This window comes from Anabrus simplex, chromosome 3 (genome assembly GCF_040414725.1).
Source record: "Anabrus simplex isolate iqAnaSimp1 chromosome 3, ASM4041472v1, whole genome shotgun sequence".
NCBI lineage: Eukaryota > Metazoa > Arthropoda > Insecta > Orthoptera > Tettigoniidae > Anabrus > Anabrus simplex.
The window spans coordinates 13,055,265-13,082,535 of record NC_090267.1 but is presented as its reverse complement, the minus strand read 5'-3'; the positions used below and the strand labels follow the sequence as shown (position 1 = coordinate 13,082,535).

The 27,271-nt window shown below is 38.7% G+C and overlaps 2 protein-coding genes across 2 annotated transcripts in view; both read left to right on the top strand.

Annotated features, from left to right (window-relative positions):
- Positions 1–13,203, top strand: part of LOC136866939 (uncharacterized) — a 155,706-nt gene extending 142,503 nt beyond the window's left edge. The window contains exon 5 of the mRNA XM_068226953.1: positions 12,916–13,203. Coding sequence (XP_068083054.1) covers positions 12,916–12,949 — 34 coding nt within the window. The 3' untranslated portion in view covers positions 12,950–13,203. The remainder of the gene's footprint in view (positions 1–12,915) is intronic.
- An 11,637-nt stretch (positions 13,204–24,840) lies between these two features.
- Positions 24,841–27,271, top strand: part of LOC136866940 (zinc finger protein 782-like) — a 105,525-nt gene continuing 103,094 nt past the window's right edge. Inside the window, exon 1 of the mRNA XM_068226951.1 lies at positions 24,841–24,969. The gene's annotated coding sequence lies outside the window, so the exon portion shown is untranslated. The remainder of the gene's footprint in view (positions 24,970–27,271) is intronic.

The window sequence follows — 27,271 nt, the reverse complement described above, 5'->3', positions numbered from 1 at the left end:
TCTGAAAAGTTAGCCCATTAACAGTGCGAGCGTGAAAACAAATTCCTATCATCCGATTACGCATTTCCTCTAGCTCGTTAAGATTTTCAATCAGCTCGAACTGAGCTTCTTCTCGCTCCTCGCTAGGTTCGAACCGATATGAAATTAGTATCAATCCATTTACCTCCCTCGTAAACTCACGAATGCGTTCAAACGCTCTATCAGAATGAGATTGCATTCTTCCGTCATCTTCATCTATCTGTAAATTAATGTCTAATTTTCTACGTTTGCTCGCAGGATACTCCATGACTACAAAAACAATTACGTTTTGGTGCTAAATTTTTCTGCGTTCTCAAGACAAGTCCAGCAGTTGCTGTAGCAACGACTTATCAAGAATGTACAATCCGTCATCACACAGTACAACCAACGAGCTAGCTCACTCCCTGCTACATCGAGTGAACAGTGAACAGCTTCGCTTGGAAACTCGTCCAGAAGCTCCCCCAACAATGTATTCCGGTAATAGGAAATTTTATTCGATTCTTGTGAAGAATAGGAAAATTCAATCTTGTAAATTTCTTCGAATGTATTATAGCCAAGAAGTAGTAAAAAATTTTCATTACTTGAGAATTCACTGAAAAGAAATCGCACTACAGCAGCTGTCACTTCCTTCTGGCTTTCATATGCTTTACTCAGGTTCGTCACACATACTGTAAAATTAAAAAGTGCACACCCTCTGTTCCATAGTTCAATACAAGTAGCACTCACTTGTTGTTGTTGTTGTTGTGCGCTCAGTTGTCCCGTTTCATCTTCAACAGGCTGTGAAGTAGCGACCACTTCCTCCTCTCGATGTGATTGCAGACGCCGGCTCTGTATGCATGGATATGCTTGATGTTCAGTTCCTGGTTTAATCTCAACTTTCTTCCACTTCATCATAGCAACACCACGGACCTGAAAAAAAAGCAGCACATATTATTTTCAGTTAACAAATCAATTATACAAATACGGTGAAAAAGTTACATATAAGAACAAAAATACTATCTGCATACTTACTTAGTTTAAATAGGTGTCGTGACTGTTGACATTCTACTGTAGGAAGCACACTTGATGGTAGCCCCTCTCCATGTCTTTGTACATCATTTTCCAGTTGTTTTTAATGAATTTATTTCTTCTATTTCTTCTGCTGTAAATTTCGCGAATTGCGCCGGCAGGAAAACACTCACAGTCTCCTCATCTTCCCCTTCTATATCAACGATTATTTTCCTTCCGAAACGTGTTTCTACCGCTCTCAGCGCTTTAACCTTAAATGGATGGTTAATTTGCAACTCGCTTAGTTTTCTATTATGAAATTGTGGTGCCTTTGCAATTTTGTTTAATTTCATTAGCATATCCATTCTGTTGATGCTGCTATATCTTTTAAAATTAACAAACTAAATAAACTTATACTTACTGAAGAGGAAAGAAAAGTAGTAGTAGTAGAGAACTCTTCCAACTAGATGATAGTTTTCATGTCGTGCTCTGTTCCTTAAATACTCTCTGCCACCACCTTCACTCCTCAACAGTGGGCTGGACTTCTCACTAGTTCACCTTCACTCAAAATTACAACCTACAATAAACATCCTGTTTGTGACAGAGATAACCTTCAACAAGTTAGAAAGCGGATCTTGCCTAGTAACAGCTGCACTGTAGCACTCCTTAGTGTTTTCCCCTAACCCACAGTAAGAGAGGAGGAGGAGGGAGGGTTCATTTTTACATAAACTAACATCCTGTTCAGCTTTCACCAGCAAGTGACCTTTTAAAGCAAATCCAGTCACAGCACCTCGCCCACACCCAGTAACCTTTCAAGAAATAATTACCTCTTACATAAAGACATCCGGGTATGTGTAGTTAACATTCCACACGCGCCTTGGCAAGTAAGAGGCGCCCGCGCAGGCGCAGAGGCAGCGGCTGGTCCAGTCTCCTCATTTTGTACGTACTCAAGGCCCGCCAAACGAGAGAACTGCTGCAGCGTTTCAAGTGGGAGGTCTGGCAACATCCACCCTACAGTCCCAACCTTCATCTGTTCGGTAAGCTCAGAACGGAGCTCGGTGGTCGACGTTTCCTGACCGATGAGGAGGTGAAGGCCACTGTGTCCGAGTGGTTGCAGAACGCCGGAGGAAATTTCTATGCATCCGGCATCGACAAGTTGGTTGTGCGTTCGCAGAAATGTATGGAGTCTCTTGGAAACTATGTGGAAAAGTGACGTTACAGTGTATGTCGTTATAGTCGTTTTGCTGTTGTATAGGTGGTGTAATAAATGGCCATAACTGGGAAGTGCAACTTATTTTCTGATCTGCCCTCGTATATTGGGTTTTCTCTTGCAGTGCAGAAGCAGAGACCACTGGATAATTGTTAACAGGCGATTGAAGTTTTTAACATGAATGTTTATGGTTTCTGCTCCTTCATAGCCGATGACCGGTGAACCTTAAATATCTTCCACCATTGCTAATTAATTTGTATTGTCGATGATATTTGTAGTGTGGTAGTAGTCCTACTTAGTGTTATGACTTCGTAATTTAGAAAAATCACTGCATCATCGGCCTCATAATCGGTGCTCAAGGGACCATTCCCCTCCCCTTAGTCGTGGACTTATTGAAAATATATGGACTAAGTACCGTCCCCGGTATGAGATACGAGGTATTAAATCAATCTACACGCATTTTGTCGGTCGACTGTGCGGAGAACTTGGGAAAGTCAGCTGGCCGATTAAATGTTAAGCGAGGTCAGGGAGCCAAGTTTCGTCCGCCCGCTACGAGAAAAAGATAAACTGTAGAGAGAGTCAAGAAGGTGATGGTGTATTCTACATGACGTAGTTTACAACCCATCACATTTAGCTTCCGTTCATGGTGTCACAGCACAGCTGTCGGTTCGTCCAAAGTCAGTATTACCATCTGACTTGCTTGTCATCGCAGTTCTGATTTCACAGAATCCAAGTTAAGTGAGTGTATATTCTACCAGCTAAACTGAAGGCAGTGTGTCTGGCAGAGACTCTAATTTGTATATTAGTTTCAGGTTTCAATGCATCGGTGTAAGACTCAGTGAAACATACGCGTCATCGTGTGTCTCCAACTGAGGACTTCTACTTCGACGTACAGATGTGCCATCGCCTGGAACATGGAAAATCAAGGCTAAGTGAACGCGATAGCCAAGCCCAAGAGTGAAATTCCGTGCTAGAGCGGAGGCCACGAGATCAATTGAAGACATATACGATGAATAGAAGCTAAATTTACTTTGTGTAAACTGTTTTCGCCATTTTCTGTTCCAGTGGTAGACCAGTTGAGTAGTTATTGTATTAGAAAACTTCCTTCTCTATTTCAAATCTCTCTTAGATAGTGGTGATATGACTGACCAACTCAGACTTAGGTGCCCTATTAAATGAGTCTTCGGTTAAATTAAGGTTATTACGTGGGATAATAAATATTATAATAATAATAATGATAATAATAATAATAATAATATATCGAATTACATGACTTGTGAGTTATCTCTACAGTTCGTGCACAAAATCGGAAACAGTAGAATGAGGCAGCGTTTCTGTAGAGAATGAAACTGACAGCTTCACTTGTGATGATTAACAAATTGGTGAGTTTTATGTTTTATTTGCTGGCAGAATGTGGTGTTTGCAGTGCACTATGTCTTCTAGTATGAGCTAGAATAAATTTGTTATTTTCATTGACCTGTCTCAGTCTTATCCTTGACTTTGACAGTATGAAAGTGGCTGAGGTATGAGTGATGCTAATAATGTCATTCCTTATGCAGCCAGTCCCTCCTATGAATGGTGTGAAAATATAGTTGATAGGGTCGGTTAGTGCACGCATTTCAGTGGGCTTGGCAGACTGATATGCAATAGCAACTTCTGGCTCAGTGAGGAAAGCAACGGGAAACTACTCCAATCCTCATTTCCCTAGTACGGCTCTTCAGTGACACCCAGGCCATCTATGACAGCTAATGGTGGACCTATTGAGGATCCAACCAGCCTTCGGGCTGAATACCCAACATACATACATACATACATACATACATACATACATTATAGTTATTATTACTATTATTACTACTGCTATCGTTGATATATGCACTCATACTAATAGTTAAATACAGACAATATGATCTGTAAAGCAAGTGAAAAATTGCGTACACCTGCAAAAAATAGCAATTACATGATAAATTCATTTGTTCGGTTCTCCGGGCGAAATTGACGTCCTTTTTTAACTCGCGTACTGATTTCGCGACTTCAGAGGTTGGCAACGCTGAGTCAAGCCCATCTGTTAAGGGCCCCATACACCCGCAGACTTAGCCGGAGGTATGTCTGCACAAACCAGTCTTTCCAGACTAGTCTCTGCGTGTATGGCCGTTAAGTCCGCCGACAAAAAGTCCGCAGGCAAGTCTCCGACCTTCTAGCAGTGCTTGAATTCAGACTGAGACTTCACGACGGAAGTGCCCTGTTATAGGTGGCGGCAGAAAGTGAAAACGTAATAACATACGAAGGTGAAACTGCGATCAATCGTCGAATTTATTTGTTGACGTATCATTGATGTTGATTGAGGTTAAGGTCCGCTGTTTAGATAGTGATTTGCTTGCTAGTGCGTTGATATTTGTTTTTTATTACCGATGGCCGAAGCAACGTGTTCCGCTGACATGAGAAATTACTCTCATGAATTCATTGTGCAATTCATTGAGTTGTATAAGTCGTTTCCATGTCTGTGGAAAAATAAAAGTAAAGATTATTCCAATAAAGTACTGAAGCAAGAAGCTGATGAAGTTCTCTTTGAGAAATTAAGAGAGGTAGACGTTAACGCGGACAAACACAGAGTCATTAAAAGGATTAACAATTTAAGATCGTGCTACAGGAAAAAATCCATGCTAAGTGGAAGTGGCGTGGACAGCATTTATATACCCAAAGTGTGGTACTATAAATACCGTATCTACATTTCCTGTACGACCAAGAGCTCCCTTCTACAAGCACTGGAAATATGAGTGAAAATGAGAGACGTAGGTACACAGCTTAATTACACTTTAACTTGTTATTCTCATAAGTAGGCCTAGATGGCTTGTTTACATAGGGTGATCAAGGAAGTACTGTAGAAGAAGGTTCCTTACTGTAACGGTTCAAATCCCGTTACAAGATGATATCTGTATTTTTATCATTTATCTGTATTATTATTATTATTATTATTATTATTATTATTATTATATCCGTATTATTATTATTATTTTATCTGTGAGATTACTATTATTTTGTTATAATTATTATTCAATTCGATTATGCATTGCTTGCCGCTTGCGTATTTGTAATTGAGTGTATGCATATATACGTATATGTAGATTAACATTAAATACCTGTACAGTGAGAGTTTCGATATATCAGATGTGGATGTGACGTTGTTATATTTTGCACTACTGGCGATTCTGCCAAGTCATTGCTACGTCATGGCTACGTCATCGTGAGCTTTAAGCAATTCGCTCAGACACTCAGCCGCCCCAGGGGATTTCACCAGTACATGCAACAGTTTGAGGCGTTGTGGGAGTATGTCATTGTTATTTCTGGAGATTACGTAGCTGTGTCAACCAACGTCTATAAAGGGTGGCTGCATATTGTAGCATCAGTCATTAGTTAAACGGAAGCTGAACAGTGAAGAAGTCTACGAGATGAAGAGGCCTCAGTCGGTCAGTCAACGAGTGTTAACGAGAGATGGAGAAGACTCAGCGAGCCATTAATTATTGGTCATTGAGAGAGTGAGGCCCAAATTGGTCGGTTACTTAGTTGGAGACACGGACGCAAGGGCTTACCATGGAGTCAGAGAGGGATACCACCTGCTATGAGGTAATACCATATTGACTTACAAAGAAGTCAGATGATATGGAGAAGAAGCAGTCACAAGGATGTATCACCAAGTTAGGCGTGACACATCTACAGTAAACACCAGATCAAAGGAATACGTCGTAATTACACTCAAAGTGTTGAAGGTACAGTCAAGTGAATCAGTGAGGGAAATATTTCGTATAAATTGTTAAATGTCCGGTCAAGAAGAATTCAAATTCATGCCTAGTTTCTCATCTGTTTTATCGCAACAAGACTCACTATTTTTTATATATTATTTAAAGAATATATTTTGTTCTATCAAACGAATTCATGGTATTATTTCAATGACAGTAAAATATCTTAACCTCAAAATTAACGGGGAAACCGAACGCCAATCTCCTTTTCCCAGAACTTATATGGTATGTTGTCAAAAGTAAGCTTATTACCCCACACCCTAGAGATAGTCAAGAGTCTCATTCTATTATTGCTGCACTGAGTGGCAGCTGGCGCCCTTCAAATAACGTATGTGTAAGTAAGCAGGTAACAAGTAAGTGTGAGTACAAGTTCCGACGAATGTGTATTTTGTTTAATGAATATTAATTTTCAGATTTTCCATTTTAAATGCAGATATTTCAGATTTTTCAATATAAATTCATATTGGTATGTTTTCAAGTAAGTCAGCGAGTCACGAACACAGTTTACAATGTGTCGACGCATCGTGGGACTTGAATAAATTCAGAATTTGTTCTGAATGACAGCATATCATAGGTTCATTTTGGGAAGAGTATGCGCATTTAAGCCAACGGAATTATTACCGGTAAATGTCAGGAGTGTAGGTTTTTGATATATATTTGTATTTCGGGGATATGTCAAGGGATTTGAAGAGGGAAATTAATTTGAGATCGCGTACTATCACTAGTGAACCAAAGATGGACAAGGAAGACAATAACAAGTCATGTGACGACGAGGTCATTGCTTCTGCGGACATCCAAGGTGAAATTCAGAGTAGGGAGCAGGTGAATACGATGGAAGCTTCTGAGGTAATTCAGGAAAGTGCAGAAGTTGAGAAGCACGTTGAAAATGGAAAGGAAGTCTCAGGGGGAATATATTTACAACAATTTAATTTGCTAATGGCCGAAATGACCGAGCTCAATAATGAAAACTGTAAGAAACTGATTGAAAAGAATAACGAATATATGAAACAGATGGAAAAAGTGATTGGTACCTGTAGTAAGATGGAGAAAAAGATTGATACTATTAACGAAAATTGTAATAAACAGATTAACTCCCTAAGTAGTAAAATGGTAGAAATGATTGATATTTGTAACGAAAATTTTAATGTGATCAATGATAAAATAGATGGGTTAAGTGAATCACTAAGTTGTAAAATAGATACTAAGATAGTAGAGGTAACTAGTCAAATATGTAAGTTGGAAAATAAGTTTAAGAAAGAATATGTTGACCTTAGAGGGGAAATGGAGTTGAATCGGCGCGATCTTCATACTCAAATTGAGCATGTCAAAGGAACATATACAGAGAATATCGTAAAGTTAAGTAATACGATTTCTAATGCCCGGGAAGAAATTCACGAGATCATAGATATAAAAGACTAGACAAGATTCATAATGCAATGGGGCAAGATATGAGGGAATGTGTCAGTAAGGTAGAAACGTTTGAAAAAGAGCTTGGGCAGGTCAGAGAACTAAAGAACAAACAAGAAACTTGGTCGCAGAAGGTTACAGAGAAAGAGGAAAAATTACAGGAAGAATTGAGAATAATGAAAGAGAATGCGGAGAAAGTGGCGGAAGAAAAAGTTTTGAATTGCCAGAGGGTACTACGACAAGAAATGAGAGAAGGTCATATTACAAGAGAAATATAGTAACGAGTGGTTTATACAATAGGGACCAAGATTTACCTAAGTTTTCTGGAAAACAGTTTAATCCCATGGAATTTGTAACATTAGTTGAGAAAAGATTTGCAAATAAGTTGAGGGATAACATTATCGAATGGGAATACGTGTTAGAGATCTTGTCTTAATTCCTTCGTCGGTGAAAGTAAAACCTGGTTTCAAGTGTACCGTAATGATCTGTCTAATTTAGGAGAATTTAAAGAGAAGTTCGTTGACAAGTTTTGGGATGAGAATATACAAGATCGTGAGAAAGAACGGATTATGCTTGGTAAATATAGACAACATGAGGGAGTGTCTATGACAATACTTTCTGTCACACGTGCTTATATGGAAAAATCTTAATAGTATTGGTTCAGAAGTTGATATAGTAAGGATTATGTTTAAACATTATTCTGATAGGATTAGGGAAGCTGCGTGTATGCAGAAAGTCAGTACTATCAAAGAATTGGAGGTATTGTTAAATAGTTTCGAGGCTCTGAATGGTAGCGTAGGTGGTAATCGACCGCAAAGTAGAACTGTACAGGGAGCGGGAAACAGGTCAGATAATTATCAGAGGAGAGGTAACAATTATGACCAGCCGAGAGCTAATAGAAATTTCAATAGTGATAGAGGTCATCAGAGTTACCAGAGAGAATCGGAAGATGGGAGGCGTGCAGATGTGAATTATGTGACGAATTATAGACAGAATGGCTGGAGAGGGAATAATTATGATCAGCAGACGACTAATAGACATTTCAATAGTGATAGGGTTCAGCAGAGTTACCAGAGAGAATCGGAAGATGGGAGGCGTGCAGATGTGAATTATGTGACGAATTATAGACAGAATGGCTGGAGAGGGAATAATTATGATCAGCAGACGACTAATAGACATTTCAATAGTGATAGGGTTCAGCAGAGTTACCAGGGTCAATCCGGAGAAGGAAGGCGAGGAAACTTCATAGGCCAAAGTGACGGAAGGCGTGAGAATTTAAGTAATCAGAGAGAGAGTAATAGGCCAAATACGAATGTTATTCAGGAATAGTCATCGAGCCAGAGTAACGCACAGGGAATCGGATAAAGTAAGTTAAGTGAACAGGCAGAAGGTAGAAGATGAACAGGTATGTAGTATAAGTAGCTATGTAGTGAAAGTAGATTTAAGAGTAGTGCAATTGTGACCTAAGTAATGTTAAGTGAGATATTTAAGTAATGACGTAGTCATATATAATGAAGTAATTAATAGTAGTAGTAAGGTAGATTACATGTGACAAATCTCATAATTAGACCGTATTTAAGATAATGTACAGCAGTTTTACCATTCTTTTAATATAACGACATTTTTAACCATTTAAATAAACTCAGAGCCCTGACCTTAGGCTTTGTTATTTATAGCTGATGGCGTTCGCAAAGACGAACGAAACATGTCCTATTAACCAATGTACCTCATGAATATTTTATAAATAATTGAGTGCATTATCTTTGTATTGAATAGGTGGTTATAAAATAAAAAGTTTTTAACTTTAATAGTAAGGTAGATGTAAGAAGTGTTCTGTTAAGTGATGTAAGTACTTATAATACTGAGAATATGATGTAAGTAGTGAGATAGCAACTCCGATGATGGAAATTGTGATGTGAAGAAGGTACTATTAGATATTAAAACAGCTGTTGGGTAAGTCACAGAGAGTAAATAAGATGATAGCGGTACCAATCAGGATTGAATATAAATGCAAGTTTCAGCATGCCTTGTTATGCCAAATCTTGTGTATTCAGTTATTTTAGGAGCTGACCTGGTTGCAAATCATGGAAGTAGAGTAGACTTTAATTTAGGTAGTGTGTGTTTGTTCTGGGAGGAAACTAGCAAAGAAGTACGTGTTAATTATGATGGTCTGAGGTAAGTGTTTGGTAACGTGTGTTCTTTAAAGATATATGAGAAGTAAGTGAAGGTGTTCCTAGTGAGAGGAAATGTTTTGAAGTGTGTTACATGTCTATAACGACCAGTATCCGAGGGATAGTCGGTATGAGGCAGTGACGTGAGATAATTTGAGTGAATTACAGGAGAAGTAATTGTGTTCGATGTTAGGTAAGCATCGAGATGTATTTAGTGGTTAAGTGAGGAAGAACACGTATATGAACATAAATTTGTAGTACATGACCATTCATCATTTGTGGGAGGTAAATACCCCATTCAATATAAATATGCTAGTGAAGTCTAAGAACAAATAAACATTATGCTGGATTACGGAATAATTGAACCATCTTGTAGCCATAGTATTGATTCTTTAATTGTTGTTGCCAAGGAGGATGTGATCTATTGAGATATGTAAGTTAATAAGGGCAAAATTGATTCAGTTTGAGTGACAGATTGCTACTCAGAGTTCCATTTCATCATCTGCAGAGGCGGAAATATGTCTAAATTCTTTCTTTTGTATCAGGGGTATTTCACTATTGTGAACCGTATCGGGGAGTGTGCATATTCCTTATAAAATCAGGAAGGGGATATTGTCGGTATCTATAGTATTATATATGTGAAGAAGTACTTCACGTGAGATTTATTGAGATAAAAATAAGATGATTAATTTTGTGAGAAACTGGCAAAATAAAACTAACATATGTGAATTTGCGTGTGAACCAAGTGTCGTATTGGTGTATTGGAAGAATAAGTGCTACATTGTCATGTGTTGTGTGGCAAAACGGAGAACAGGACATTGGACAGTTATCTGCGATAACAATATGCGAGAAAAGTTCTCATATAAGTGAATTTTCACAAAATGTTTGGATATGTTAAAAAAATAAGAATGTAGTGTAATCATTTAAAATTATTTGCATGTGTTTAATCAAGTGCTACACTCTTGTGATTTGTATGAGAGAAAAAGAGAATGGGACACTGGACAGTTATCTACGATGGCAATGTGCGAGAAAAATTCTCAAGTTTGTGATATTTTATAAAATGTATGGATGTAAAAAATTATTGTTGTATACTCGTTTAAAGTGTTTATCTGTGTCAGTGTTATATATATAATTTTGTTCATAAATCAATCGATTCTTTGTTCGATTTATTTATGAGGGAGGCGAATTGTGACGGTTCAAATCCCGTTACAAGATGATATCTGTATTTTTATTATTATTATTATTATTATTATTATTATTATTATTATTATTATTATTATTATATCCGTATTATTATTTTATCTGTGAGATTACTATTATTTTGTTATAATTATTATTCAATTCGATTATGCATTGCTTGTCGCTTGCGTATTTGTAATTGAGTGTATGCATATATACGTATATGTAGAATAACATTAAATACCTGTACAATGAGAGTTTCGATAAATCAGATGTGGATGTGACGTTGTTATATTTTGCACTACTGGCGATTCTGCCAAGTCATTGCTACGTCATGGCTACGTCATCGTGAGCTTTAAGCAATTCGCTCAGAGACTCAGCCGCCCCAGGGGATTTCACCAGTACATGCAACAGTTTGAGGCGTTGTGGGAGTATGTCATTGTTATTTCTGGAGATTACGTAGCTGTGTCAACCAATGTCTATAAAGGGTGGCTGCATATTGTAGTATCAGTCATTAGTTAAACGGAAGCTGAACAGTGAAGAAGTCTACGAGATGAAGAGGCCTCAGTCGGTCAGTCAACGAGTGTGAACGAGAGATGGAGAAGACTCAGTGAGCCATTAATTATTGGTCATTGAGAGAGTGAGGCCCAAATTGGTCGGTTACTTAGTTGAAGACACGGACGCAAGGGCTCACCATGGAGTCAGAGAGGGATACCACCTGCTATGAGGTAATACCATATTGACTTACAAAGAAGTCAGATGATATGGAGAAGAAGCAGTCACAAGGATGTATCACCAAGTTAGGCGTGACACATCTACAGTAAACACCAGATCAAAGGAATACGTCGTAATTACACTCAAAGTGTTGAAGGTACAGTCAAGTGAATCAGTGAGGGAAATATTTCGTATAAATTGTTAAATGTCCGGTCAAGAAGAATTCAAATTCATGCCTAGTTTCTCATCTGTTTTATCGCAACAAGACTCACTATTTTTTATATATTATTTAAAGAATATATTTTGTTCTATCAAACGAATTCATGGTATTATTTCAATGACAGTAAAATATCTTAACCTCAAAATTAATGGGGAAACCGAACGCCAATCTCCTTTTCCCAGAACTTATATGGTATGTTGTCAAAAGTAAGCTTATTACCCCACACCCTAGAGATAGCCAAGAGTCTCATTCTATTATTGCTGCACTGAGTGGCAGCTGGCGCCCTTCAAATAACGTATGTGTAAGTAAGCAGGTAACAAGTAAGTGTGAGTACAAGTTCCGACGAATGTGTATTTTGTTTAATGAATATTAATTTTCAGATTTTCCATTTTAAATGCAGATATTTCAGATTTTTAATATAAATTCAGATTGGCATGTTTTCAAGTAAGTCAGCGAGTCACGAACACAGTTCACATTACAATCCTTGCTTTGTCTTTATGATTTCTGTTATGCCCTCTTTCTAGTGGTATAAATATTTCTCTAGTCTCTCCTAAATCAGATGTGTCTGAAGAATATGTATTACAGCACTTCTTTCGCAAAAAGTTATGCAGAACACATGAGGCGAGAACAACACGGTGCTACCCCTATTTCTGTATGAAAGATACGGAATCTACTGGCCATGATTCTCCACTACACGCCTTGCAAGACTGAGTCTAGCGTTGAAAATGTTCCTCTCGGGTGTTAATTCACGTTCACTGAACGGCTTTATGAAGTCAGGCCTGAGTGTAAAAGCCCCATCCCCCACAAAGACGTACGGAAGATTGTTATCTTCGTCAATAGGCGGCAGTTTCAGTTGTCCCTCCAGCAATCTGTCTTAAAACCGAGTGTTTTGAATTGCCCCTCAATCTGACACCCTTCCATTGGTGCCAAAATCGAACATTATAAACTTATAGTCTGCATTCACCACAGCCATTAACACCATACTGTGGAACGCTTTATAATTAAAGTAAGAGCAACCACTGTTGGGCGGTGGTCTTATTCGCACATGTTTCCCACCTACTGCTCCTAAACAGTTAGGGAGCTGCCACTGTATCTCAAACTGTTTGCCAGTCTTCTTCCATTGTTCTTCTGAAGCAGGAAACTGAAACAAGAAGAGATGTGTGTTAATAATAATAACAATAATAATAATAATAATTTTAATTCTTTTTTCAGGATGACGATGAAAGAGAAAGCATGTCCCCCTTAAGTGACGATCCACCCACACCCTCATCCAGCCACTCTGCAGGAAATTTGGTGCGGAAGAGGAAAACAACGAGCAAGCAGGATGAGATTCTTGACTTAATTGCCAAGAAAGTCACCACATCCAGTGAGAGACATCACGGATTTGTACTTCATGTGGTTGAAAGTTTAAGAGATAAGGACCCTGAAATGGCAATTTATTGCAAGAGAGTAATGAACGAAGCTCTTTTTGAAGGTCAGGTATGGAGGCTAACAAGACACTCTACTATAGTACACTCCTCAATAGAGGAAATTTCAGGGTTTATGGTGCCCGAGTAAACTATGTTTATTTTTGATTGTATTGTAAATTGTAATAAAAATAACTATCTTTGGAAACTTACCTTGCAATATTCCTTCCGTAGAACCATGAAAATCGCCTGACAGACTCGAGGAATTATTCTTCCTAATGCTTGTGCAGATATGGTGGTGGAGAATTTCAGATCCTCGTAATTTCGGGCAGTAGCAAGAAACCTTAATGTTGCAGATAATTGTTTGTGAGGTGGAATCGATTCTCTCGTTACAGTGTTTTCTTTCCTGATAATTGGTGCTACCATCTGAAGGAGTTCAAAATATGCTTCCTCGTCCATTCTCAAATAATTATTCGAATCACTGGGTTCGAATCGTAGCTCACATAGCAAGTTCACATGCGAGTGTTTTCTTCTTTCCAGCAACCAATTTTTGGTCCATCTTGCGAGGCGCCTTTATGCATAGCGCAATGAAAACGCCAAGTAACATCTCATCTTCCATATTGACTAATTATACAATTTCAATATGTTTTTACAAACAGGCAAGTGAAGTGCATAATCACCCATATTAAACAACAGCTGAGCGCGTATTCAGCTACCTCTAGCGGCTTCGTAGCAAATCAAAAGTCTGAGCGTGTATGGGCAGTGACGTACATTCGACTTACCTCTCGGAGGCAAGCATGTACAGATAAGTCTCCCGGAAGTCTGCGCGTGTATGGGGCATCTATTAGAACATGAGATTAGAGGTGTGACGGTTCAGAAATAACGTGTCACTGCTCCAACTGCTCCAGTGACACGACTGGAGCAGTGACACGTTACCGGTCCAGTGACAAACCGGTCCAACAACGGATGGAGTTGAGGAGCATGGCATAGCATGCGCGGCGCGGTAACACGCTGCCGGTTCAGTGACAACCGGTACACGCACAGATGGAGCTGAGGAATATAGCATTGTAGGCTTACGTAGTCAGCGGACGCACGATTTGCTCTGTTCTTTGATTATGTCATGATCACGCCTGTCTTATCTGATTCGATAGTGGCAGACTGGTGGTAGGTTGAAAGTATAGAAAATATTTTTTTATCTTCAATTAATAAATTCATACATAATAATATTAATTGTTTTACGTCCCAATAAGTACATTTACGGTTTTCGGAGACGCCGAGGTGCCGGAATTTTGTTCTACAGGAGTTCTTTAACTTGCCTGTAAATCTACTAATAATAATGTTATTTGCTTTACGTCCCACTAACTACTATTACGATTATCGGAGACACCGAGATGCCGAAATTTAGTCCCGCATGAGTTCCTTTACGTGCCTCTAAATCTACCGATACGAGGCTGACGTATTTGAGCTCCTTCAAATACCACCGGACTGAACCAGGATCGAACCTGCCAAGTTGGGGTCAGAAGCCCAGAGCTGTACCGACCAAGCTAATCCGACCGGCACAATTTTATTTCAAGAAGTAAATTACAAGTAGACTTTTTGGGAAAAGTAACGATTACAAGTACTTTTTTAATGTAATCTTTACAAGTAATCCAATTACTTTTACCCAGTTACTTCCCAACTAGGAAAATGATAACATTTTGTGTGCAATTCTTCCCTAAGATTCCGACCTGTAATGTTGTTTAGAAATCGCCGATGATCATTTTGAAATATCTGACGTTTTAAAAAGTATTCAGTACTGTGAATTTAAAATGTTCATTTATCATGTTCGCCAGATTAAATGATTAGTTATAGTATTATAAGTGCCGTTTAACTGTATTTTAACTATCTTAAGAAAAACAGCCATTTATAATAATCACAATAATATATTATCATCATCATCACCATTATTATTATTATTATTATTATTATTATTATTATTATTATTATTATTATGATTATTATTATTATTTATTATTATTTGTAGAAACGTTTTAATGCTGAAGTAGATTACTGTGGATTTCTTTCGTTCACATGAAATACCGGTATGTCTCCGTCCTGTTGTTGTCACAACCTCCTAACGGTGCGGGACGACGATGGCTGTGTCACTGGACCGTTTGCGAATAGCAGTAACAACACTTCCCGGTACTGCCCTTGCCTACGCTATATAGAAGGCCTGGACAAGCCGACACATTTCTGGGCGAACGAAATAGTTCAGGCAATGGTCGCTTGGATCGCGTTTATGTTCTTTTGTTCTCATGTTCTCTATATATCCTTATATGAAGATTCATACAATAACGCGAAATACATTTTTATTATCATTATGCCCGGTGTGAATCAGATATAAATATATAAAACAACTTAGAACACACTACACTTCATTGATTTCTTTCATTTTGCACTTGTTTATCACACAAGAATAAAGAATAGAGAAATAGGCCTAAATAGAAGTACTCGCCCGATTTTTCCCTATTTCCATAATTTCAACACTTTTCTGCTCGGACGCTTGCTCTTGAATTTGTTTAATAAATCACAGTCATTAGTCACTTTCTTTGCAATGTTATCAAGAACAGGCCTGAAAAATGTTGTAAGTATAACGTATGTGATGTGTGCTTGATCACATCGCGGCACTGAAACGTCCCTTTAAACTTTGGAGCGGCTGGTAGCTTTACGTCGCACCGACACAGACAGGTCTTATGGCGACCATGGGATAGGAAAGGTCTAGGAATTGGAAGGAAGCGGCCGGGTCTTAATTAAGGTACAGCCCCAGCATTTGCCTGGTGTGAAAATGGGAAACCATGGAAAACCATCTTCAGCGCTGCCGACAGTGGGATTCGAACACACTATCTCCCGGATGCAAGCTCACAGCCGCGCGCCTCTAACCGCACGGCCAACTCGCCCGGTGAACTTCGGAGCGGTAAGGAATTTCAGCTTTCGGACAAGGTTACATTTCCCGAGATATCCTAACGCCCGCGTTGTAAATATTAATACATTTTTAAGAAGAAGACGAATTTGCGTCGGCACTTTGTCGGGGAGTAGAATTCCTCTCACAGTACTTACACTGTAATCTGATTCGACAAAGAAAAGAAAAATGAAATGGCGTATGGCTTTTAGTGCCGGGAGTGTCCGAGGACAAGTTCGGCTCGCCAGATGCAGGTCTTTCGATCTAACGCCTGTAGGCGACCTGCGCGTCGTGATGAGAATGAAATGATGATGAAGACCACACGTACATCCAGCCCCTGTGCCAGCGGAATTAACCAATTAAGGTTAACATTCCCGACTCTGCCGGGAATCGAACCCGGGACCCCTGTGACCAAAGGCCAGCACGCTAACCATTTAGCCATTCGACAAAGTTATCATTAGGAGCTCAAAGAGATACTTTTCTGCTGCCCTGTTGAGAAATAGTACGCCTCCATTTCTCCCATAAACTCGGATCTTGAAGTAAAAGGTGAAAATTTATATTTGTGTATATTTTTTCGCTCAGATGTGCAGTTAGGCACGCAACAATAAACCATCTTAACCTACAGAATGGAAAGAGAAACTTGAAGGTAATTGGTCCCAAGGACTCTGAACTTTGGAGCGTGGGTTGGCGACTACGGGGCCCTTAGCTGAGTCCTGGCATTTCTTCCACTTACTTGTGCCAGGCTCCTCACTTTCAACTGTCCTATCCGACCTTCCTTGGTCAACTCTAGTTCTTTTACGACCCCGACGCTATTAGGTTTCCGAGGGCGACGGAGTCTTTCATTTTCACGCCCACCGTGGCCCTTGTCTTCCTTTGGCTGATACTTTCATTTTTCGAAGTGTCGGGTCCCTTCCAGCTTTCCTCTCTGATTAGTGTTATACAGAGGGTGGTTGCGTAGTTCTACTTCCTCTTAAATTAATAATCACCACCACCACCTTGACGGTAATTTGGAAGCACATAACTAAATAAATGTTAAATGCATCTCAGCAACCATCCATATATTGCAAATCGTAAGACCAAATAAATTAAAAAACGACAAAACTCTTCATATTTCATGTCAGACAAGGCCTTACCTTATAAAATGAAGTTTAATATGTTATTTCTTCTCATAAAGCATGTTGCAGTAACACACATAAACATAGAATTCACGCCAAACAACAGAACATAAACGCGAACCTAGCGGTGGAAAAGAGAAAAACTATGGTACCCCGCTATTAATGCAAGAAACTGGCCTTCTGTCCAGGCCTTCTAGTATCTAGTAGGCTTTGGTACAGCAAACTGCGAGTCGCAGCTTAAGACCGTCACAGTCCGATCACAGTAAGCACAGTAGCAGTGGACCGGTAGAGAAGAGGATCCTGGAGCAGGTTGTCACTGCTCCATTCGGAGAATAGGTGACGCGTACCGGTACGCCAGTACTAGAGATGAGCTTAACCGATATTTCAAAATATCGGTGACAGGCGTATCTGTGACACAAAAATATCGGTGACTTTTATCGGTGATTCTGTCACAGGTAGCACGAGCATATGATTATCGGCACTGTCACTCTTAGGTGCGGGCGGCCAGTATGGAAATACTATAGGTGATATGATGACTAGGTCGAGCAGTATTTTTTCGGAAGATTCGGGACATTATAAGTGGGGAAAATAATATTCACCTTTATAAATTTAAAGTTTTAATAAAGCATAGGGAAGAGGTTGTTAACATGATGTGCAATAACAAACGGAATGTAATTACCCGTGTAGTGTCTCCGGGGATACCAGTTGCTTACAGTACCGTACTTAAATGTAGGTTTAAGAATAAAATGACTAAATTTTATGACGAGTGTTAATTATACCATGTAACGTCACACAAGTATTACATACAGCAGGGGCTTATATTCAACCTTGAGGTTCGTTACAGAAACAATCTTAACCTTATTTATGTTATACACCTACAATACCTAAGTGCAATAAAGATTGAAGGAAATGGAACTGAACAACTGAGGCATATTATATTCATAGTTTCTTCGCTAACAACGAATAAGAAACTGATAATTTAATACAAAGATTACTCCCATATTTATATTTTATCATTCAATACTGTGTCACAGTATAAACTTTTGCAGACTTCTTAAAGCTTACCATATCACAGTTTCAAAGTACGGTACTGTAACAAACATTCATCATCAGCTTACAATTTGACACACTTGCTGTTCTGCATCATAATTTAAGTCCTGCCACAAACCAGTTTCTCTCTTTCTGTTTCTATAAGCCAACATCATTTCTCTCTTTGCTTGTTAACTGCGCATTTCGAATATAGGGCCCACTTTATCACAGAAGGTAATAGTAGTGAATATTATGACGTGCTCATCACTCTAAAAGCAGCCCTGCCCCAATATAAATTGAAATGTATCAGTACCTATTAAGTAATAACACTGTACAATTTTAGCAAGTACTGGTAATTAGACTTCCCCGTACAACCTGGAAGAAATTTTGTCAGCCAATTTTGCTCTTTCATGCATTTAGTTTTGCAAAATAGGGTTTATTTGAATGGAAATAAATGTGCTTTATAATGTAGCAACTAACAAAAAAGATGACATGGTGCATAAATGCATAAAATTAAAGTTGCACTTGGAAGTTGCTACTTTACCCTTGTAAAATGAGAAAATAGCATTACATAATCTTTATGAACTGAATTTGAAGTACAAGAAACAAATAACAATCAAAATCACTTAAGTAGTTCTTTGAGAAAAATAACACACATACTATGAGAGGTTGTGATCATAATTAAAAAAAAAAGGGGCCAATGACCTTCGATGTTAGGCCCCTTAAAACAACAAGCAAGCAATAAAAAAAGAAAACATATCAAGGGTAACGCATATAGTACATGTCCATATTTACAAATGTGCACAAAACATAGGAAGAACATTAGCATATTTCATTACTCTTCTTCACAACACTTTCTTCAAGATGACAAAGGCAAGCAGTCACTGAAATAGTTGTTTTACTAAACTTGCAAAACAATACCTAGCTTCACAAAACGAGTAACACAACAGCAAAGGTGCTGCTGCAACAAGACCACAACCCAGATGAGCTGGGCAACAAACTTTGTGGTCATCATGATGTACGAGAAAAGACAAGTGTCCATAACCAAGTCCTGTACCAGAGACTAGTGAAAACATCATTTACAAGCTTATATACATTGTGCAAATGTCTTTTTCTTAACAATAATAACTAAATCATAGGGGAATGAATATACAAGCAAACATGATTTTATAGAATAATAGAATAAATTTGAAACAAATACGATCAGAATATAAACATTGATTATCACACACTTAGTAGCAAGTATAAAATATATTGAGATATACACCTTAGAAAATAGAACTACAAATGAAGGATGTTGCTAGGCGTGGAAGTTGCAGTATCTCGACTTACTCAAAACAATGAAAGAATCCTTTTCTACACTCCAAGGTTGGAATTGAGGAACAAGATTTGTTGTGCCTTTTTTCCATGCAGTCTCGTTCTCCTGTCATTGAAGATTAAGCTCCCCTTGGAGAAGACTCGTTCACAGGGTACTGAAGTAGATGAAACACACAAAATTTCTTGAGCTATTTCACTCAAGAAGGGAAACTGAACTTTGTGTTCATACCACCATTGTAATGCATCTTCAGATCTACTTAGAATATCACATTCTAAGTATCTCTGGACTTCAATAATTGACCTGGATGTAGGTGTCCCTTGTGGAAGTGCTTGTGAAAGACATTTGTCTATTAGTGACCATGGTGAAAATTCATCTCTGTTCTCAACAGTGAGACTTTGGGGTTTATCACCTTCCAGGGACCTAATTCTCAAAGCTATCAAATTTTGTAGCTTCCTTTTACAGTTTTCCAGTGCTTGGGGATTTTGGAAAGCAAAGTTTTTAAATCTTGGGTCAAGAAAGGTACATAAACCAAGAGTGTTGCTCTCTTCAATATGGCCAAATCTCTCCTGGAGCCCAGAGTTTAATGTTTGTATGATATTTTGTGACAAGTCAGTAAAACTTTCACTACCGTACTCAGTTTTTCATAAACTGACTGTAGTCCATTAGCCAAAACTATCACAAGTGATCCAGATATGTATTTTTCACCACTAGCTGCTTTTGTCACAATTTCAACGGGCTTTAATATTTTACACATTTCATGGATAACTTTCCACTCTTGGGTGTTCAGAACAGGTAGATCTTTGTCAATGAGTGCTGTGGTGCTTTTGATGGCATCTTCTAACTCACAAAACCGTTCTAACATGTAGAGTGTGGAGTTCCATCTTGTTGGTACATCAAGAATTAACTTTTTTACTTGAGTGACTCCACTGTTTCTCTGGAAATTCAGTAGTTTTTCATTTGTTTGAGAACTCCTTTTAAAAAATTTCACTACTATTTTTATTTTGTTCAGGAGTCCATCGATTAGGTGGATAGCCTTTGTCACTATAATATTCAGCTGGTGAGCAAAACAGCCGAAATGCTTCCAGTGAAGAAGGTCTGTAATAGCTCTTTTGATGTTGGATGCATTGTCCGACACTGCAAGCACGATTTTATTTTCCAATTTGTATTCCTTCATAATCCTTTGTAATTCTTATGATAAATTCTCACTTGTATGGCTTCCTTCTAAAACACAACATTCTAACAGTACAGATTTCAGCTCTAAATTATCAGTCAAGAAATGACAGGTAATGGCCAAAAAACTTTCATTGTTTATGGAAGTCCAACAATCAGTCGTAATGCACACCTTCTTCACAGCTTCCATCATAGTTTTTACCTTATTCAGACACTGTTCATGTAACGCAGGTATCAAAGTTTTTGAAATTGTCCGTCGATTTGGTAGTACATATCCTGGATTAAGTGCTGCGACAAATGCCTTAAAACCCTTGTTTTCAACTATTTGAAACGGCTGAAGGTCATATATTATCATTTGAGCAAGTAGTTCATCCAGTTCCTTTTTTTTTTTTTAGAGAAGGTCACTTTTCTTGGTATGTATGTTGCAATTGAACTTTGATATAACCTCGGCTGAACCTGACAGACTTCTTGCACTTCCGTCGAAGCTGTGCTGGTTGACGGAGTAGGTACTGGTGAAGCTGTGCTGGTTGACGGAGTAGGTACTCTTGAAGCTGTGCTGGTTGATGAAGTGTGAGTAGCGACTGCTGGGCTCAGTGACCTGAATAAAAATAATGAAAAATAGATTACGGTACCCATGTCATGGAATTATTGGTATGTAATTAGCCTAATTTAATGTAACATAATGCATATAATATAATTACCTCATCCTGTTGTACAGTACTGGTACTGGACATGTTGACTTCTGCTGTTCTATATGGATAAGATATAGTTGGATGTTTTCTTTGTATGTGTTTTGTTAAATTAGTAACAGATGTTCGGTAAAACAGTTTCTGGCTGCAGATATCACACTTGGCATATTCATTGTCAATAGCCGTGGAAAAACTCCACACAAGACTATTACGCTGTCTCTTACTAAACATATTTATCTATTAACCTATTTATTATTATTAACCTATCTATCTATCTATATCTATCTACGTGTTATTATATGTATCTTTTATAAAATATTAATTGAAATTATTCACTACACGACGCACTTGTGAGTAAAGCAGCACTGATTTACTGAGAGACGAACCACATAAAAACAGGAATGGAAATGGTGACTCCCTTGATCTGTGAGGCAACCGGGGGATTTTCCCTGACGTCACGATTTTTTAAAAACTCAGTGTGAAATAAATTGATCATTAATGAAAAGTTATTTAATAGATTCATGAACCATAGGTTTCAGTAATTAAGTTGCTTAGGTAGAAGAAATCAAACGTACATACCCCTATTCTCATTTAAAAACGCCGCCTTGTTATCTGTGTTTAAAAAATACAATCGCGCTATCTCTCGGGTAAGCCCCTGAAACAGAAGTTCGCTTTACTCAAGTAGTTGCTGGTTATAACCTAGGTAGCGCTGGCTTCCAATAGCTACAGCCAAGGTCTGTCTAGGGAGGTCTGGTCACGCTACCACAATCCTTTGCGGTGGCGGCCATATTGGGTCTCAAATATCGTTGTTATGTGGGCGTGCACAATGTAATGATGTGAGTTAATACTTGTATTTTGAAAGAAAATGGGATACTGTGCCGCTCCAAATTGTCAAAATAAGACAACTGACGGAATTAGAGTGTTTCGCTTTCCGAAAGTTAAGCAAAGGAGAGCTCAGTGGGTACAAAACTGTAGGCATGACAAATGGTAATCTACAGATAATTCCGTCTTGTGCGCTGTTTTGTGAACTTATACACTCGTATTACTCCTGAATAATACAGTAATATGTTTGTATGAACGATGTTTTATATTTATAGGTCTTATTATGTATTTTCTTCTAGCATAATTTTTAAGAATCGCTATTTGAACTAAAGAGGGCAGATGGACGGAAACTACTCAAGTGGAATTCTATCCCAAATATTTTCAACGTCCCTAATCCACCCAAGTCTTTGACATAATGATAGGAAACCTCCCAAAGAAAGGGAACTGTCTTTCAAAACAAGCAAGGAAAGTAACAGGAAATGTGTAATAGTAGTATTGTTGTTTATGAAAATTTCCTTTTCATGCGTCCGGCTCCATGGCTAAATGATTAGCGTGCTTGCCTTTTGGTCATAGCGGTCCCGAGTTCGATTTCCGGCAAGGTCAGGAATTTTAACCGTAATTGGTTAATTTCGCTGGCCTATTTCTTCAAACCAAAAATTTGTGTCCAGTTTGTCATCATTACAACAATAATTGTTAATAGCAGTCTTTTACGGTACTGTAGTTATTATTTACAGCTATATTTCATTCACCTTAAATGCTCTATGGAGTACTTTATCTGGCTGGACAAATACTTAAAGATCACAACACTCGCACTAACCAACTATTGTAATTTAACGTACCGTAGCCTAACATAATATCCTAATGTAATCCCTAAAATAGCCTAACCTAGGTTAACTCAACTTAATAGTGACTGGATTTCTATTCCTTAAGGAATCGTGTTTACCAATTGCTGTAATTTTCTTAACCACGATTATTATTATTATTATTATTATTATTATTATTATTATTATTATTATTATTATTATTATTATTATTATTATTATTATTATATGCATGAACGTTAGAACTCAGTTGAGAGCCCCTTGGTCGCAACCCACGCTCCCTAGTTAGGAGATCCTGACGCCCCTTTCAGTCACCTCTTATGACGGGCAGGGAATACCGAGGGTGTTATTCTATTGCCCCCGCCCACAGGGGGAAATCAATCTGGGTTGTGACTACGAGGCATTGACATTAATTTCACTTGTGTTTTGCTCTCACCTATTCTATCCCATCCGACTTGCCCTGGTCAACACTTGTTCTTTTCCGACCGCGACGGCATTAGCGCATTCGAGGCCTAGGAAGTTTTTCATTTCCACGCACTTTGTGGCCTTCATCTTTCTTTTACCGATACCTTCATTTTTCGAAGTATTGGACCCCTTCCATTTGTTTTCTTCTGATTAGTGTTTATAGAAGATGGTTGCCCAGTTGTACTTCCTCTTAAAACAACAATCACCACCACCACTTGGTACTATAAGCTGCATGGGTTATCAATAAACTAGTTAAGAGTAGCTACGAACATCACCTTTGTTGCACATGTGCAGAGTATTTTTGCCTTAGAACCCAAAGAAATACCACATGAATGGATAACAACAGTTACCAAACATCATTTAATGCACTCAACTCAAGAGGCATTGAGTGTTCGTCAACACACTGGGGTAACCCCTTAGAAACGCAGTATCGATAATTACTTTCTTAATAAAGAAAACGCTGAAGGTAATTTATTACAACTGTCTCTTAGTACTTTAAGTATACTACTTCAAGTTCAGCGGCCGGGCTGAGTGGCTCCGACGGTTAAGGCGCTGGCCTTCTAACCCCAACTTGGCAGGTTCGATCCTGGCTCAGTCCGGTGGTATTTGAAGGTGCTCAAATACGACAGCCCCGTGTCGGTAGATTTACTGGCATGTAAAAGAACTCCTGCGGGACTAAATTCCGGCACCTCGGCGTCTCCGAAGGCCTTAAAAAGTAGTTAGTGGGACGTAAATCAAATAACATTATTATTATTATCAAGTTCAGTATTTCATGTACCGTACAGATACTGGTACTGTACAGATTTCTATGTTTATGTCAATAAGATTACGTACTTGACAGATGATATTAATAGGAAACACAGTAAGACCAAGTTGTAAGGAAGTAAAAGAGTAGGATATGAGCTTTCCTGTTGATTCTTGTTTCTCAAAAAAAAATCAGGCTCTGCTAATTATCTTCCTATTCAAATAGCTGTGAATGTTTAATATCATTTAAGTGTTATACAGTTATATATACATGAACAGTATATGCCCAGTTAAATTCTTTACGAAAAATAGTTGATGTTCTGTTTTTATTTCAATGTACGCCACCGAAATCCTCTAAATTCAAATGCACTTGCCTTTGGTTACGCTCGCTTAAAGACCCAATATGGCGGCTCCATAAGAAGCATTCGTGACTTGACCTCCCTAGACAGACCTTGGCTACAGCAGACATCGTAGACCTGTGCTGGACCTGTGAACGTAATTCAAGTAGATGACGTAAGCGATATTTCGTAAACGATATTTTGTCACAGACACTTCCGTCACAGCGTATCTGATATATCGGTGACAAAGTAGCAGGCTGTGATTTATCGGCCATCTCTAGCCAGTACCGACACACCTCTACATGAGATCATCGAAGAGATACTTAGAGACTGGTCAAGGAGTTGTGGCTGAGTCCAATCAGAAACAAAGCCGGAGAAGATATCGGTACAATTACTCTCACTTGTCGGCAGGTAAGCTGAAAATAAATGCACGTGCGGTTATCATAGTGTAACTATTCTCGGCTATTTGTGTGATGATTTGGAGGCATCATTACTCTTCAGTGCATTTCCCGCCAAATTAACAGTTATTTGCTTGAGATATGTAGTGTAATACTGTATGCATTGTGTGGTATATTTTCCGTTCGTTAACTGGTCGTTGCACATAGTTTTTGCTTTGATTTGCGGCACCGGTATATAGACTGGTTATATTCTTCAGCATAACCCAAATTAATGCCGGGTGTTATTACTATTATTAATTTACGCGATTAGAAGCATTGGCGTTCACCTATGAACAAGCTGTATCGTAAAAGTTGTAAATGTCCAAGAAAGGCAATTAACAACCTACGGTTCGGTTTCGAAGCGGCTAGTTTGCTTTTCAAAATCTGTATGCTTTTGGTTTTCGGGACGTATGGCCTAATATTGCAGTGTTATTCCGTTACTAATGGCCGTTGCCTACGTTATAATACAAGGCCTGGAAACAGAGCCCGTAAAACGCTATGGAAGTGGTTACACTGAAGTTCAATGCCGGGCCGCTGGCATCGCTATCTTGCCCCCTGTCTACCAGGTTCGCGCCTTTAAACGTGTTTATTAACTGAGTTGGTTGTGAATGTATTATGTATTTGTCTGACGTTAAGCATTCGCAGTTCCAGTCATGGTTTATTCAGGAGAAATTAAAGGTAGTGGAATTTCGTTTCACAAGTTTCCGGTGAATGTTCAGTGTTCGAAACATTATACAGAGGAAGTATTACGCATGAGATACGACTTCAAGCTGATCGAAGTAGGCCTCTGTTCCCAAGTTTTGATCCGAGTTACGTCATAAGAATCGGGCGATCCCAAAATTTGTCACTGGACTTTTTTTTTTAAACTATGCTACCGTGACCGGCAGTCATTTGAGAGGCATCTTCAAACTCAGAAATCTTAAATTAGGAAACCAACGAGGAAAATAATTTGCCCAACAAATTGCACGAAAATGAATGTAGCAAGAGCTAAAAATATTGTATTTCCCCCTGAAACAATCTCCGGTTTGTAAAGTATGGAGGTGGTTTTGTCCCGAGAGCATAAAATATAGTTTAAAAATAAGCCATTTGTTTTATGGAGCATTTTATTAAATTGTTCAATGCGCATAACGTCTGCAACACCTCACATGGGACATATTCGGGAACGAGAACAAACGAGCATCTGTTAACCGGGCGAGTTGGTCGTACGGTTAGGGGCGCACGGCTGTGAGCTTGCATCCGGGAGATAGTGGGTTCGAATCCCACTGTCGGCAGCCCTGAAGATGGTTTTCCGTGGTTTCCCATTTTGACACCAGGCAAATGCTGGGGCTGTACCTTAAGGATACGGCCGCTTCCTTCTAACTCGTAGGCCTTTCCTATCCCATCGTCGGCATAATACCTACTTGTGTCGGTGCGATGTAAAGTCACTAGCAAAATAAAAAGCATCTTTTAGTACTGAATATGAACTCCTCACTTGGTTAATTAATGATTTCCTGTCATATATTAAGAAACTTAAAATGCATTTAGAGAAAGTAAAAAGAAATATTGTGAGAGAAATGTATCAGGCATAGATCTTGACTACCCAGTCCACTGTGGCCTGCGTAAAATACCTCATAAGTATACATTTTGCATTATGCATTGATGAGGAACCTAACGAGCTATGACATCGAGCTCTTCTTCAGCTACCTAAGACACCAAGCAGAATACAATGACATTATGGTTTGTGTGGCAAAAGAAAAACAGAATGTAAAGGCTGTTTAGAACATATCTGTTCTCCAGCTACTCAAAGTCCAACATTGTGTCTAATTCGTTTTCAAGATCGAGGAGCCCTCAGATACCGAAAATCGTCTGTGGCACTTCTGCAGTGAACGACGGAATTTGTCACTCCCGTTATGCAGTACTTGTCCCGAAGAAAGTTAGTAAAAGGTGTACGTTTATTTTTTCGAAAGACATGTTCAACAGTGAAGTTAAGTGTGGAAAGTGTAAAGGCGACAAACCACCTCTTTTTCTACTATGAAAATTTCTGAAACCTCTGTTAGACAACATTACTTTGAGCTGCTCAAGTAGAAGAGATCAAGTTTTGAAACTTATTAAGAAGCCCCTCAGAAGGAAAGTTTTGAAACTTCAATGACATATCCAAGCCAACAGCACCGCTCTATAAATAAAGTACTGTCAGTACTTGCAAAAACATTCAGTTCTTTTTACTTTACTTATTGACATATATGGCCATGCGAATACAAGGGGGCAAGACCGCGATCCTAGCGGCTGAATGGTGAACT